The sequence below is a fragment of the Prunus persica genome, chromosome G4, assembly GCF_000346465.2.
Source record: "Prunus persica cultivar Lovell chromosome G4, Prunus_persica_NCBIv2, whole genome shotgun sequence".
NCBI lineage: Eukaryota > Viridiplantae > Streptophyta > Magnoliopsida > Rosales > Rosaceae > Prunus > Prunus persica.
The window spans coordinates 23,063,283-23,076,974 of NC_034012.1; the positions used below are offsets into that span (position 1 = coordinate 23,063,283).

At 36.9% G+C, this 13,692-nt stretch overlaps 2 protein-coding genes across 3 annotated transcripts; both read left to right on the forward strand.

Moving 5' to 3' along the window:
• LOC18781044 (pentatricopeptide repeat-containing protein At5g47360) lies at positions 834-5,481 on the forward strand. Of its 2 annotated transcripts, XM_020562790.1 has the most exons (4): positions 834-2,780; positions 3,707-3,800; positions 4,325-4,403; positions 4,862-5,481. In XM_020562790.1, the coding sequence occupies exon 1, from the start codon at positions 1,044-1,046 to the stop codon at positions 2,472-2,474; it is 1,431 nt and encodes a 476-aa protein (XP_020418379.1). In that variant the 5' UTR covers positions 834-1,043; the 3' UTR covers positions 2,475-2,780; positions 3,707-3,800; positions 4,325-4,403; positions 4,862-5,481. The 2 variants fall into 2 exon arrangements, with proteins under 2 accessions (XP_020418379.1, XP_007212439.2); XM_007212377.2 differs by lacking the exon at positions 4,862-5,481 and having other exon boundaries at positions 4,325-4,725.
• LOC109948913 lies at positions 5,584-7,042 on the forward strand. Its single transcript, XM_020562791.1, has 2 exons — positions 5,584-5,672; positions 5,854-7,042. Exon 2 carries the CDS (start codon positions 5,936-5,938, stop codon positions 6,758-6,760), a length of 825 nt encoding a protein of 274 aa, XP_020418380.1. The 5' UTR covers positions 5,584-5,672; positions 5,854-5,935; the 3' UTR covers positions 6,761-7,042.

The window sequence follows — 13,692 nt, forward strand, 5'->3', positions numbered from 1 at the left end:
TTACAAGAAAGACTCTGCCAAATTTTTGATAGAAAGTCTCGATTTTTAGTAAGTGGGCCCGACATCGGGGTGATGTTGGTAACAAGACGGGATTCGTCCCGGTTTCCAAGGAATTCCGGGGCGGGTCCTATCAGATATGCCTGTCTTCATCTCTCTCTCTCTCTACAAATTCAAAAACCAACAAATTGGAAAGAAAAAAAAAAATTGAACTTTATTTGCATATGTGAGTGGGTTTGAGCGTTTGTGGGTGAAAAACATAATGTGGGAGGAAGGAGCAGGGCTCCATGGGGTGGTCTCTCAACAACAAAGGGAAATTCGTCCACGGGGGGGGAGGAAGGGTTGGGTGTTGGAGCTTGATCGGGAGAACGCAGAGAGAGAGAGTGAATTTTAAATTTTTGTTTTAAATATTTTTTAAATATTTTAATCAATTTAAAATTAAAAAAATGTGAAAAATATGGAACCCACAATGTCACGTAGACAACTAACAGAGAGATCTGACGGAAACTCTAACGGTAAAAGCACATTGTAACAAATTTAAAAAACTGGGGTATGTAATTATGAAAATTGAGAATATATAAACTAACATGTGTTAAGGGTGTAACCACAAGATACTAAATTGTAATTAACCCAATATAAAATATGTGTGATGAATTTATGTTAGTGAGAGTAATTTAGGAATACGTGATTGGAGTAGAGAATAAATTTAAATTTCACTAAAATTTTATGTGAGTGTGAAAAGTGTGGGGTAAAATAAAAAATTGTTATTTGACTCAAATTCAATTTAGCTTATTTCGCAAATAAATAAATAAATAAATAAATTTGGCTTACTTTAATCTCCCCACTCTGCACCGAGTTCGAATCCCTCCCGTCATTTAGATGTTTGTGGCGCTCACAACGCTCAAAATTTCGTCCCTCATCCTCCGCTTCGCACCCCTAAAGCAGCCGCGCATCAGCAGCCCTGTTTGCGTGACGAGGAGTCCACGGCCCCTTGCAGCATTTAGGGTTTAATCATATTTGGATCAAACCTTTGAAATTTCCTTAAAATGATGACCCTTTCTTCAATCTCTCGGTTCATGTCCTCCTCAGTTGGCCTCAAAAGTCACAAATTCTCAATCTTGCGGTTCTCTTCTGCCTCAGATGGGGAGATAGTCTACAATCGGCTGCAGGAAAATGGTGGCAACATTGAGCAAACCCTTTCATCAATCAATGTCCATTTGGACTCCAAATGTGTAAGTCAGGTCTTAAAGAGATGCTATCCTAGCCAATCCCAAATGGGTCTTAGGTTTTTCATATGGGCTGGTCTTCACTCCAGTTATAGGCATAGCTATTTTATGTACAGCCAAGCTTGTGAACTGTGTGAGATTAAGCTAAACCCAAGTGTGATTTTTGATGTTTTGGAAGCTTATAGAATTGAAGGGCGCGTTGTTAGTCTTAAGGCATTTAAGGTTGTCTTTAATTTATGTAAAGAAGCTAAGCTTGCCGATGAAGCTTTGAGGGTATTAAGGAAAATACCGGATTTTGGTTTGCGTCCAGATACTACTGTGTATAATGTTGTTATAAGGTTGTTTTGCGATAAAGGTAATATGAATGTGGCTGAAAGATTGGTGAAAGAGATGGGCTTGGTGGATCTTTTGCCTGATTTGATCACATACGTGGTAATGATTAATGGGTTTTGTAAGGTGGGTCGGTTAGATGATGCTTGTGGGTTGTTTAAGGTTATGAAGGGACATGGTTGTTTGCCTAATGCTGTGGTGTACTCGGCACTTCTTGATGGGTTTTGTAGGTCTGAGAATATGGAGAGAGCTTTGGAGTTATTGACAGAGATGGAGAAGGAAGGTGGGGATTGTAGCCCTAATGTAGTAACATATACGTCTGTGATTCAAAAGCTTTGTGACAAAGGTCGGTCGAAGGAGGCGTTGGTTATTTTGGACCGAATGGAAGCTTGTGGATGTGCCCCAAGTCGCGTAACGGTTAGTATTCTAATTAAGAGTTTTTGCGTGGAGGATCAAGTTGAAGAGGCTTATAAACTGATTGATAGAGTTGTTGTGGGACGTAGTGTTACATATAGTGATTGCTATAGCTCTCTTGTTGTGTCTTTGGCAAGAGGTAGAAAACCTGAAGAGGCAGAGAAGGTCTTGAGGATGATGCTTGATAGTGGGTTGAAACCAAATAGTTTGGCGTGTAGCATTATGTTAAAAAAGGTTTGTTTGGAAGGACGGGTGATAGATGGATTTTGCTTGTTTGATGAACTTGAGAAGATGGAATGCTTGTCTTCCATTGACTCTGATACTTACTCAATTCTTTTAGTGGGCCTTTGTGAGCAAAGGCATTTATTGGAGGCTGCAAAGCTGGCAAGGCTAATGCTAAACAAAGGAATTAAGCTGAAAGCTCCTTATGTTGACAGTATAGCTGAGATCCTGAAGAAATCCGGAGATGAGGAGTTAGTTAAGCATGTGAGTAGAATTGCATTTTGAAGTTGAACAAAAGAAAATGCTCACCTGTTTTTATGGCTTTTCTTTTCTTATCTGGAATTGGGTTCTTCTACTAAGCTCAAAGTCTCAAACCAAGTAGAAAACAATCATTGAGTTAAGTTGGTAGGTGTGGAAGAAGGGAATTCATGCCCTGGAAATACAATTTTGGTAGCAGAAGCATTGTTGGTTCGGATGCAAAACGGGTTTATTGGCGCAGGGGCTCATGTGCTGTTTTACCCAACTCTGCTTTACAATGTCATTGGGAATAAGCTTTAGGCTGAGTTTCTGTGGTGGGACAAGGTCGATGAGGTACAAATATAATTTTATCAAGCCCGTTTATGCGTATATTTGTTTGTCATAATTTGTTTAGGTGTCTGGTTCATTTTGAATTCTGATTTCGATTGGATAGCTTGTGAAAGTGACTGGGATCTTTTTCTCCTTTTCTTTTATTTTTATTTTTATTTTTTTAATGTGGGTGTTTATCCTTTTTCTGCAGCTGTGAATTAATTTGCAATTTTTGTTTATGTTTTTTTTTATCTCAGTTAATTATAGATGTAAATGCGATGCAGTTAATTATATTAAATGAAAGAAACTTATTGAGTTCGCATGTGGAGTTAGATGGAGTCATCACACTTAATGAGCCATACAAGACTTTGGTTCCAACGTCTTTATATCATGTTAGTGGTTTCCTAGATTTGCATTCTCAGAGTTTGCATGGTTGGAGATAAACCGATACATTTTTCTTTCAAATGAAATATTGCTGCTCAGAGTTTATATATATTTATATTTTTTGCATGAAATATTTAGGGCCTGTGTGGCAATGCCTTTATAAGTGGCAAGTGCTAAAAGTACTTTCTGATAGCCAAAAGAGCTTTTGGTAATGCTTGATAGAAAAGATTACAAGTGCTTCTAGGTTAGTGCTTTATGTGCTTCCCCCAGGAAGTGCTTGCAAGTGCATTTTCAGGAGTCATTTGGTTTTTTAGTAAAAGTTTGTCGTGCTTCTAACAAAAGTGCTTCTCAGTAGAAGAAGCATTCCCAAAATGTCATAAGTATCTGACAGGATTAGCTGGTGCTTTGCCATACTATTGTATGTATTAATACGTGAATGCTCTGGATTAAAATTGACTTGGGTCATGTCTATACTTGACTAGAACTTCTGCATTTTTGTTTTGTTTTGTTTTGTTTTTTTTTACATTATTTTTTGGGCTCTAATCTAACCATTAAATTTTTGGCAGTGCCACGGAAGTAACCATCTGGTGATTCCTACAAGAGATTACTGCTTTGCACCATCACTGAGTGATACATGTTGTGCTGTAGACTTCATTCATGGTAAGCATTTTTGCATCTTTGATTTGATTATGTTGAATAGCATCTGATATTTCACGATTTAGCATAAACTAGGCTCTATGTACCTAGGACATTCTGGATACAAATGACATGAGTCATAAAACAGTTGAAGCTGAATACACTCATCCAGTATCGTTCTGATATGCAAGGGTGCAAGTGTGAGGCTTTCCTTCTGGATTTTTCCAGTATAAATAAATTTGTGTGGTTAGAATATCTTGGACCATCTAGACTGCTTATGTTTATTTTTATTTTTTGGGGATGAACTTTTAGGATCCTCGAGATATTTTTTGTTGAAATCTTTGTGTCATTTCCGAAGTGCTTTGTGGAATTTTATTTTGAGGGTACAAAAAATCATTTAATTGGAATTTTTTAAAGCAGTTGTTTCTTCAGTAAGGGGGTTTTGTGTTAAGTCATCATTTTTCTACTTGTATCTACTGAGATGTAGACTTTGTTATCTGCTACCTGGTTAGTACTAAACTCTGAAAATAACAAATTACTTGATGCAGATGACACCTGATTCTGCCTATGAATGAATATCTGAAGTCAATTTGTCCAAGGTTGCTTTTAGCCTCTTCTCAGTGACAGGTAACGTAAGAAACTCAATGAGATTTGTAATGACATTGTGGGCTCAGTCTCCCTGCCTATGAATATCTGGTGTTTGAAACCCTGGAAGTTTTGTTCAATTTTCTTTCTTGTGGGAATTTTGGTGTTTTTTTTGTAGGTGATTGTAATTCGTATTTGATTTATGTTTACTGGTTTAGTTATTAACTTGCAATTTGTTTTTTCTGTGGTGTGTCTATGTATGTGATGAAGAATAGTGGATAAGAAAAATGCATTGCGTGTCTGATTAAGTTTTCTCTGCATCTGGCAGTAATAATCTACGAGTTTAATATCCTTGTTTGTCTGATTATCTTGGCTATGCAAAAAAGTATAATTTCTGAATGATCTGCGGACATTGAATTCCCAAACAGTCAAGGCACCGATTCTTTAGTTTAATTTTCTCAATTCATTTGTTAATGGTGGATTCGGAAAATGTTGTGAAGGAGAACACTGAAGATTTACGGAAGGCAACTGAACCAGAGGCTGAGGTTGTACATGAACCAGCTGTGGGAGAAAAGACAAATGCTGGTGAGACTGAAAATGAAGATATAACAAAGATAAGAAAAAGGAAAATGTAGATCCAAGTACGGAAGGTACCTCTTTGAGCACCCAAACAGTGCGAGTGCCAATTACGTTCTGACTCACAATGCTGAACATGAATCTTGCGTAAGAAGGGATACTCCCCAGAAACCCTGGACCAAGGATCAAACCTGCCTGCATGCAATTTACGTATATAGTATAGATACGTTAACATCCAGCATTTGAGAGAGACGGGAATTCCAAAACACCTGAGAATGTGATGAAGGATTTGGGTGGTGAAGAAAGCCAAACCCATTTGCCTTTCGAGGACTGGAAATGTAGAACTTCCGTCTCCACCGGACACAGCACCACCATCAGTCCAAGTACCGACAGAGTGAACTCTGGGAGGGATTTCCATGCAAACAAGGGTTATATTATCCTCTGTTACGTTTAACCACAATACTTGTGAAAGATTCTTCATGATTTCAACTCTCTCTCCATTTCTTATATATTATATCGTACAGATATGTGATAATTTATATTCTAGTTCGCTAGAGATCAGTTTTGTTAGTTTTCATGATCAGCTTTGATCAAACAATATGTTAACTGGAACAAAAGCATGATGCCATGTAATGTAACAGAGAAACAAGAGGTGAGGTGAGGACCTGCCGAGGCGAGCGAGCTTGTCAGTGTCAGAGTGGTGGCTTCACAGTTCACTAGTGATTGGATTACCCCGTATCTTACTAGGAGAAGTTGCTTTTATTTGTTTCCCGAAAGAAGCGGAGATTAAACTGTGTTAATAATATTTTGATATTTACTTTCCTTTTTCCACAAGGAAGCTAGGTGGAGTTTTGAAAGCCAAAATATTATTTTCTCCTTATTGCATTTGGAAAGTTTCCCTATAAATTCAGTTCAGACATGTTGCTGGTGAACTAACTAGTGTAATTTCACTTCCCTTCTTGAAAGTTGCTTTGCGAATCAAGCACACACCGATCATCATGGAGGCTTCAAGTCCTTCTGCTTCGTCCAGAAAAAGAAAAACAAGACAAACCCCCATGCCACGAATTGTCCTTGCTCTCGCTGCTCCCATTAGCAACCCCGCCAACAACAATGCCATCGAACACACCTTTTCGTCCACCAAACCCCGAAGTAATTGCAGCGGCCGGAGGAGAAAACAAGAGGCGGCGGCAGCCCAGCAAGAACATGAACGCCAACTCCATATTCCCACCACCAAACGCACCGTTTCATCCACTAAAATCCAAAGCAATTACAGCCTAAGACCTACAGCTCGCGGAGGCCGGAAGACAGCGCCACAAGAACAAGAACATGAAGAAAAGAAGGGAAGGTTGAAGGTCGTTCGGATCCGGATTTTGGACCCAGATGAGACGGAGTCTTCTACAGACACCGGAGAAACTAATATAGCCGTTAACCAAAAACCCAAGAAAAAGAAAGTTGAAATAGTGCACGAGATTCGGATGCTGGAGAGAAACTCTTCTTGTCCAAAAAAACTTGAGACGCAAGAAACAAGCAAGAAAAAAGAGAGCAAGAAGAACTATATTGGCAAGAATAATAAGCAAATTTGCTTGTCATCTCGATCGTCATCACCATCTTGTAACGTTGAAGGGCGTGAAGATGAAGAAATACTAAAAGGATCATCAACAACATCATCAGTTGTGCGAATGGCAGTTAGAAAGATGGCTCTTTGCGACGTGCCGGGTCCAATTCCTGACCTGGAAGAATTTTTGAAATGGGATTATGACCTTCACTTTTTGCTTACTTTCTTTGATGATTTGCCGTCAGACTCCGACTGTGAAGATTATTGAGCACGATCAACTAAGTTCATTTCAAACTTTATCCACGAATTTTTTTTTATTTTTTTAACACAACTTAGGCATGATTATTGGGTACAAATTTTTGTACAGTCCACCACGATCTCACATTCTATTTCAGGGAAAGTGATGAAATCGATTGTGTTATGTACTCTTAGTACCTAGCTAGGGTTCATAATTTCATGGAATTCATTGGGGTTCTTTCTTCTTACCCATGAATTTTGGGTACTAAATTTGTTTGCAGTACATATATATATAGCAGGCTGTGCCCACAATGATCCCAATGCTTGTAATTGAATTTATGAAAATTCTATTGGAAGAAATTGAAGTGATGAATTACATTTCCTATATTATGAATAATGTGCCAAGCATTCACCTGCTTTGTTTTTTCTTTTTTGAAGCTTATGCTGGATGTAGGAGGAAGAGAAATAAAATAAAACAAATGGACACTAGTTTCTTAGAAGAATAGGCTCTTTCATTATAATTCACCACAATAAAATAACAATGATAAAAGACCTATTTAAAGACTTCTCTTATCATAACCGATTAACCCAATCTCATATCTTAGATTCTTCATCAACCCACTAATTCATGAAGCTGACAGTTTATTCAATTCATTAATACATGAATTTATTAAAACAGAGAGTAAGAAAAGACTCAACATAATAGCATATTGAAACTTCTTGAATGCAATAATGATGCATATTTGGTTTAATTCTCCAACAATGCCTCCCGTAAACCAAACTTGCTTCTAACTCCCAATCTTGCAACATCTCCTTTTTAAATCTGTCCACCAAGAGGTTTTGTAAACACATCAGCCATTTGTTCATCTATCTTGCAATACTTCACATGAATAACACCTTCATTGATAAGCTCCCTCAGAAAATTATAACGAATACGAATGTGCTTTGTTCGCCCATGTAAAATTGGATCTTTTGAAACTGAAATTGCTGAACTATTATCACAAAACAAACTTGTGGGACCTTTTTGCTCGTGCTTAATACTTTTCAAAATTCCTCGTAACCACAGAATCTGACATCCTGTATAAGAAGCGGCAATGTATTCTGCTTCCGTTGTAGAGAGAGCCACAATAGGTTGCTTCTTAGAACTCCAGGAAAAAACACCACTTCCAAGATTAAAAACGTAACCGGAAGTACTTTTGCAATCATCAACACTTCCTGCCAAGTCACTATCAGTATGATCAACAAGATTAATAGGAATATTTGCTTCATAGAAAATACCATAATCAATGGTCCCTTTGACATATCGCAAAATTCTCTTTGCAGCCTCCCAATGATTGGATATGGCTTGTGGTAGTCAAATACATCAGATTTCCAACCAAACTTCGAAACATTGTAGAGTTCACAAGTTTTCCTTCACCATCTTTGCTCAATTTTAAGCTTGTAACACATGGAGTTGAGACTGGATTTGCATTCTCCATTCGAAACTTCTTCAAAACTTCCTTCACATAACTCTCTTGTGAAATTAAAATTCCTTTTTGGGATTGGTGAACTTCTATACCAAGAAAATGATTCAGTTCTCCTAAATCTGTCATATCTCAAATTCTCTCATCATGGAGAGCTTGAACTCATTCAACATATCAAGATTATTTCCAGTAAAAATCAGATCATTAACATAAAGACTTACAATCATGAAACTTCCTTGCGAATTGTTTTTAATATAGAGAGTATGCTCATACGGACATTTCTGAAAACCATTCTTCTCAAAATATGAATTGATGCGGCTGTACCAAGCTCTAGGTGACTGCTTAAGACCATATAAGGCCTTTCTCAACTTGAAAACTTTCTTCTCTTGTCCTCTCTTTACATATCTAGGTGGTTACTCCAAGTAAACTTCTTCATTGAGAACACCATTAAAAAACGCAGACTTCACATCCATTTGAAACACCTTCCAATTATTTTGTGCTGCAAGAGAAATGATTAAACGAAGGGTGTTAAACCTAGAAACAGGAGCAAAAACCTCAGTATAATCTTCTCCTTCGTTTTGTTTGTATCCATTTGCCAAAAGCCTCGCCTTGTATTTATTTATGGACCCATCTAGATTCATCTTTGTTTTGTACACCCATTTCACACCAATAGGATCTTTGTGCTGTGGTAAATCTTTGAGCTCCCATGTATCATTTTTTTTCAATGGCTTTTATTTCTTCATCCATAGCTCTCTTCCATTTTTCTTCTTTGGATGCATCATCAAAAGAAATTGGGTCTTCTCCTGCAAAGAAAGCAAAATACCGAGTAGATTCATAAATTTATTCTAAACTTCTCATCTTTATCGGAGTTTGGGAAGGGCCTTCATTGCCATTTGTTGCTGGTCTTGGAGAACTTTGGGAAGAGTCATTGGTGGAGTGACAATAATCATCACTATCATCTTGAAGAATTGATGCTGCACCATGATCATAAAAATTAGAGTATTTATCAAATCGAACATCTTGACTCACCAAGAATTTCTTTGTCTTTGGATTGTACAGCTTGTAGGCCTTGCTTCTTTCACTATATCCAATAAAAATGCATTTCTCTGACTTGTCATCAAGCTTATTCCTCACTGCATCTGGAACATGAGCATAGACAACACTTCCAAAAATTCTCAAATGATGAACACTTGGTTTCGTTCCATACCATGCCTCATGAGGTGTGCAATCATTCAAAGCTTTTGTTGGTGATCGACTGATCAATTAAATTGCACATGCCATTGCTTCAGCCCACAATTCTTTATGCAAAATTTTCTTCTTCAGCATGCTTCTTACCATCTCCATGATAGTTCAGTGTTTTCTTTTGCTCACATCATTTTGTTGTGGTGTGTAACGAGCTGTCAACTGACACATTATTCCATGATTTCTGCAATATTTTTCAAATTCATTGGAGAAATATTCTCCTCCACGATCAGTCCTCAAAGTTTTAATCGAAAAACCCACAAATTTCTTAACCTCAGCCTTGAAATCTTTGAAAGCTTGAAATGCCTCAGATTTATTATTTAAGCAAATAAACCCAAACTTTTCTTGAGAAATCATCAATAAATGAGAAAAAATACTTGTTACCTCCATGAGATGTCACTGGCATTAAACCACATAAATCAGAATGAACAAGTTCCAGCGGCTTCTTTGCTCGCCATGAGGAATGTGCAGGGAACGAATTCTTATGTTGCTTGCCTAGTTGGCATTCTTCCAAAACATCATCTATCTACCATCTCTTTACTTGACAGCAACTTTAGACTTGCATAGTTCATATGGCCATATCTATCATGCCAAAGCTTGGAAATTCCCTTCTCAACACCAACAAAACAAGACAATTTTGTTGTCTGAAGTCTGATTGGAAACAAATTATTTGCAGCAACACCTATCTTTGCAACAATCTGATTTTTCTTTGACAAAAAACAAGTGTTGTCATGCAAGTTAACATCAAATCCTTTCTTCAAAAGATGACCCATACTTAGCAAATTACTCTTTAAACCAAGAACATAATAAACTTCAACCATCTTCTCAATTTTTCCAGATTTGGATTTAAAAGAGACTTCACCTACTCCCCTAATTTTATAGGCTCTAGCATAACCAATTGTTACTTGTCCATGATCAATTTCAGCAAGAGATGAAAAAAGCTCCGCTGTGTAGATATCACACATCATCCATACTATCTCCATAACATGCGAGCAATAAAGTTTCTTTGGACTCTCTATCACCAACCTTGCTTTCATGCATAAACTCAGCTGCCCTATTTTGTTTTTCATCTTCCCAGGCTTGTCACAATAATAGCATTTGAAATAACCATGTCCTCTTCCTCTTTGAAAGCCATTTTCTCTTCCGCTATATGATGATGACAAACTTGAATTTTTCTCACCATCACTTGAATTGTTTGATGAGCCTCTTCCACTTTGAAAATTAGAATTTCTTCCTCTTCCTCTTCCGCCTCTACCACCTCGACCACGGCTGCAACTGCGACTGCGACCGTAGCTTTGGCTAGAACCAGTAGCTTGATTTTGATTGCCTCCTGTAGTTGTAACTTGAGTCTTTAAAGCCCGATTCGATTGTGTGGGAGGAGGATTGCTCAAATTTATTTTGATTTCATGGGCCTCCAATTTTCCTTGCAAATTTTCTATGGAAAGAGCAGAAGTATCATTTGACTCTTCAATGGCAACCACAACATAATCAAATTTCGGTGGTAGACTACGAAGAACTTTTTCAACAATTCTTGCATCTTCCAAAATTTCTCCATTTGACGACATTGGATTAACAATTGTTGTAACCTTTGTGAAATACTTTTGTTAGTACAAAAATCGTATTGACATTTCCTAGACTCTAGCATAGGTTGAAAATTAGTTTGTGAGGAATTGTTACTGGACGTTTTGGCACAACTCTCTCAACCTTATACTTCCGAGGCATGACCTGACCCTATGAGAAACTTGACAACAGGTAAATTATGACATAATCATGCATTCAAAATAGGGTTTATAATTAAAGTTATTTTTTATGCCATTGTAATTTAAGTTAAAATATTAGCGTCTATCATCGTGACATGCACCATGCTTATCTCTTAGTTAACTTGTTTTAGGAGAAAATTATTTCTTAATAATAGTGGCTGTTTGGTGTCGTCACTATGAGTCCTTATTGAATCAGATTTTATATTCATAAGTGGATAGTTGTTCTGTCATCTGTTGAGCGTCTCATGAAGAGACCTTTTTGCATCAGGTTTAGGAGTTTTAGTTTGAATAGGTTTTAGAGTTATAGTTTGCACAACAAGTGTGGTCACATGGGTTTCTCTCTAGGGAGAGAAACCTGCTTTGAATAAAAGGACGGTTGGTTCTTTTCATTGTCAAGCTTTTCAACGCAATTATATCTTTGATCATATCGAATCTTTTAGTAAAAGTTGTCGTGCTTATTTTCTTTGGTAAGTCATCAAGTTCTCCTTTGTTGCTTGGTGATTTATCGAATCTATTCATCATTCATATTGCATACATATGCACGTCGGTGACTTATACGGTTTGGGCACCGAGACTGTTGTGGCGTTTATCCTCTAGTGAGCTTGAAACAATCGTGACCAGTATTGTGTTCAACATAAGGAGTATCGAAGATCATTCCGTAACAGAAGTTGAGTTACATAGAAGTCGGTAAACTTTGTCTAGATTTTGAGTCTAGGATAATAGTGTGAGTACTTCTTGTAATCTCAATTCTATAGTGGATTTGCTCTTGACTAAGGAGTCCCGTGGATTTGTTCTTGGACTTGGTTGATGACTGTCTTGGAGTCCCCCATCTTGAAATCAAGAAATCGACCAACCACAAATTTCTTCATGCCAGCATCTTCGGTCTTGTATTTCTTGTCAAATGACTCCCACAGGGCTTTGGCAGTTTTGATTGGACTGTATACATTGTACAAAGTATTGTCCAATCCATTGATGATATAGTTCTTGCAAAGGAAGTTCGAGTGATACCATGCATCTGCAGCATCAACCGCTTCTGTAGTAGTACCAGTAGCAGGAGCATCTTCCTTCAAGAACTTGGCCAAATTGAGTGTGGTCAAATAGAACAGCATCTTTTGTTGCCACCTCTTGAAATCAGTTCCATTGAACTTCTCAAGTTTCTCTCCATAAGAAGAGGAAGCAAGGATTACCACAGGTAAAGCATGAGCCACACATTTTCCCTTGTCATTACTAGTACAATCACTACTAGTAAAACTAGTCATTTTCCTTCAATAAAGAGGAAAATACATAGTTTAATTCAAAGTAAACTAACAACTTTTAAGAAACTAAAATAAATTTAAGATTCTTAAAAAAAAAACCAATAAATATAGCAATTACCAAAAAAAAAATTTCATCCTAAGATTGTCGGAAAAAAAAGAGAAAGATAATTGCTATATTTACAGAATTTTGAAAATAAAACTTCACTATAAATTCGAAATAAATACAAGAAAATAATGACAAGGTAAATGTTAAGAATACTTTACAAATGATCGAGTCTAGAACTTGGTTCTATCTCCTTAAGACGAAATTGCCTCATCACAAGTGCTTTTAGGATTTACTTGGCAAACGTCTCCTAGAATACAACGATCGACTTCTTGTTGAAGCAGCACTACAATTCCTAAGAAAAGCGAACTCAAACTTGTGTATGAATTCTTTCTTACTAACTCATTATATTTCTAAAAAAAATATAATGCTATGAATACTCTAAAGACTACTATTATTGGATGACAATTGGATGAATGAAATGTTGTAGGATCTTCTCTATTTATAGGCAACAAGGCCTCTGTTCAGAAAAGATGTGACTGAAAAATATTAACAAATGTGTCTTTTCATGTTGCAACCATAAGCCAAGAAGTGCAATGTTTCATTTATTATGAAACAATGCAACTTAAGCCAAGAAGTGCAATGTTTCAATTTCTATGAAACAATACAACTTTTCATATATGAAACAATGCAACTTAAGCCAAGAAGTGCAATGTTTTAATTTTTATGAAACAATGCAATTTATCACATAAAGTATTATTAGTTTACAAACGAAATAAATAATAATTTATTTTTCCTCGATTAAGAACATGACTATTCTCAATAGATACATACCAAAAAGTTATGTACTTAAAGTCACGAGTCCCACAATTTAATTTCCATTCAATTATTAAAAAATTAAATATAAATATTATAATTTTCTAACACAAGTAGAATCTTGGACAGAACTTATAATGATTTGACTAAAAATATACGGCAACGGAACCCCTGATGGAAGATCAAGTTGTTTCGGTAGGAACATGGAGAAAATGGGGATCAATATCCACCTCAGCTAGTAAAAGAGCTCAAAGAATCATCAAAGAAGAGATACAAGAACCCTTGGATGAGAAACCACATATAGTAAAAGGGTTGGTTGGCGATGAAGACGACAAAGACTGCTGCTCACTTGAAACTGTACCTGGCATGGCTGACGAGCTCTT

Coding starts and splice junctions, on each gene's coding strand:
- LOC109948913 (XM_020562791.1), top strand. CDS start 5,936: ATGGAGGCTTCAAGTCCTTCTGCTTCGTCCAGAAAAAGAAAAACAAGA.
- LOC18781044 (XM_020562790.1), top strand. CDS start 1,044: ATGATGACCCTTTCTTCAATCTCTCGGTTCATGTCCTCCTCAGTTGGC.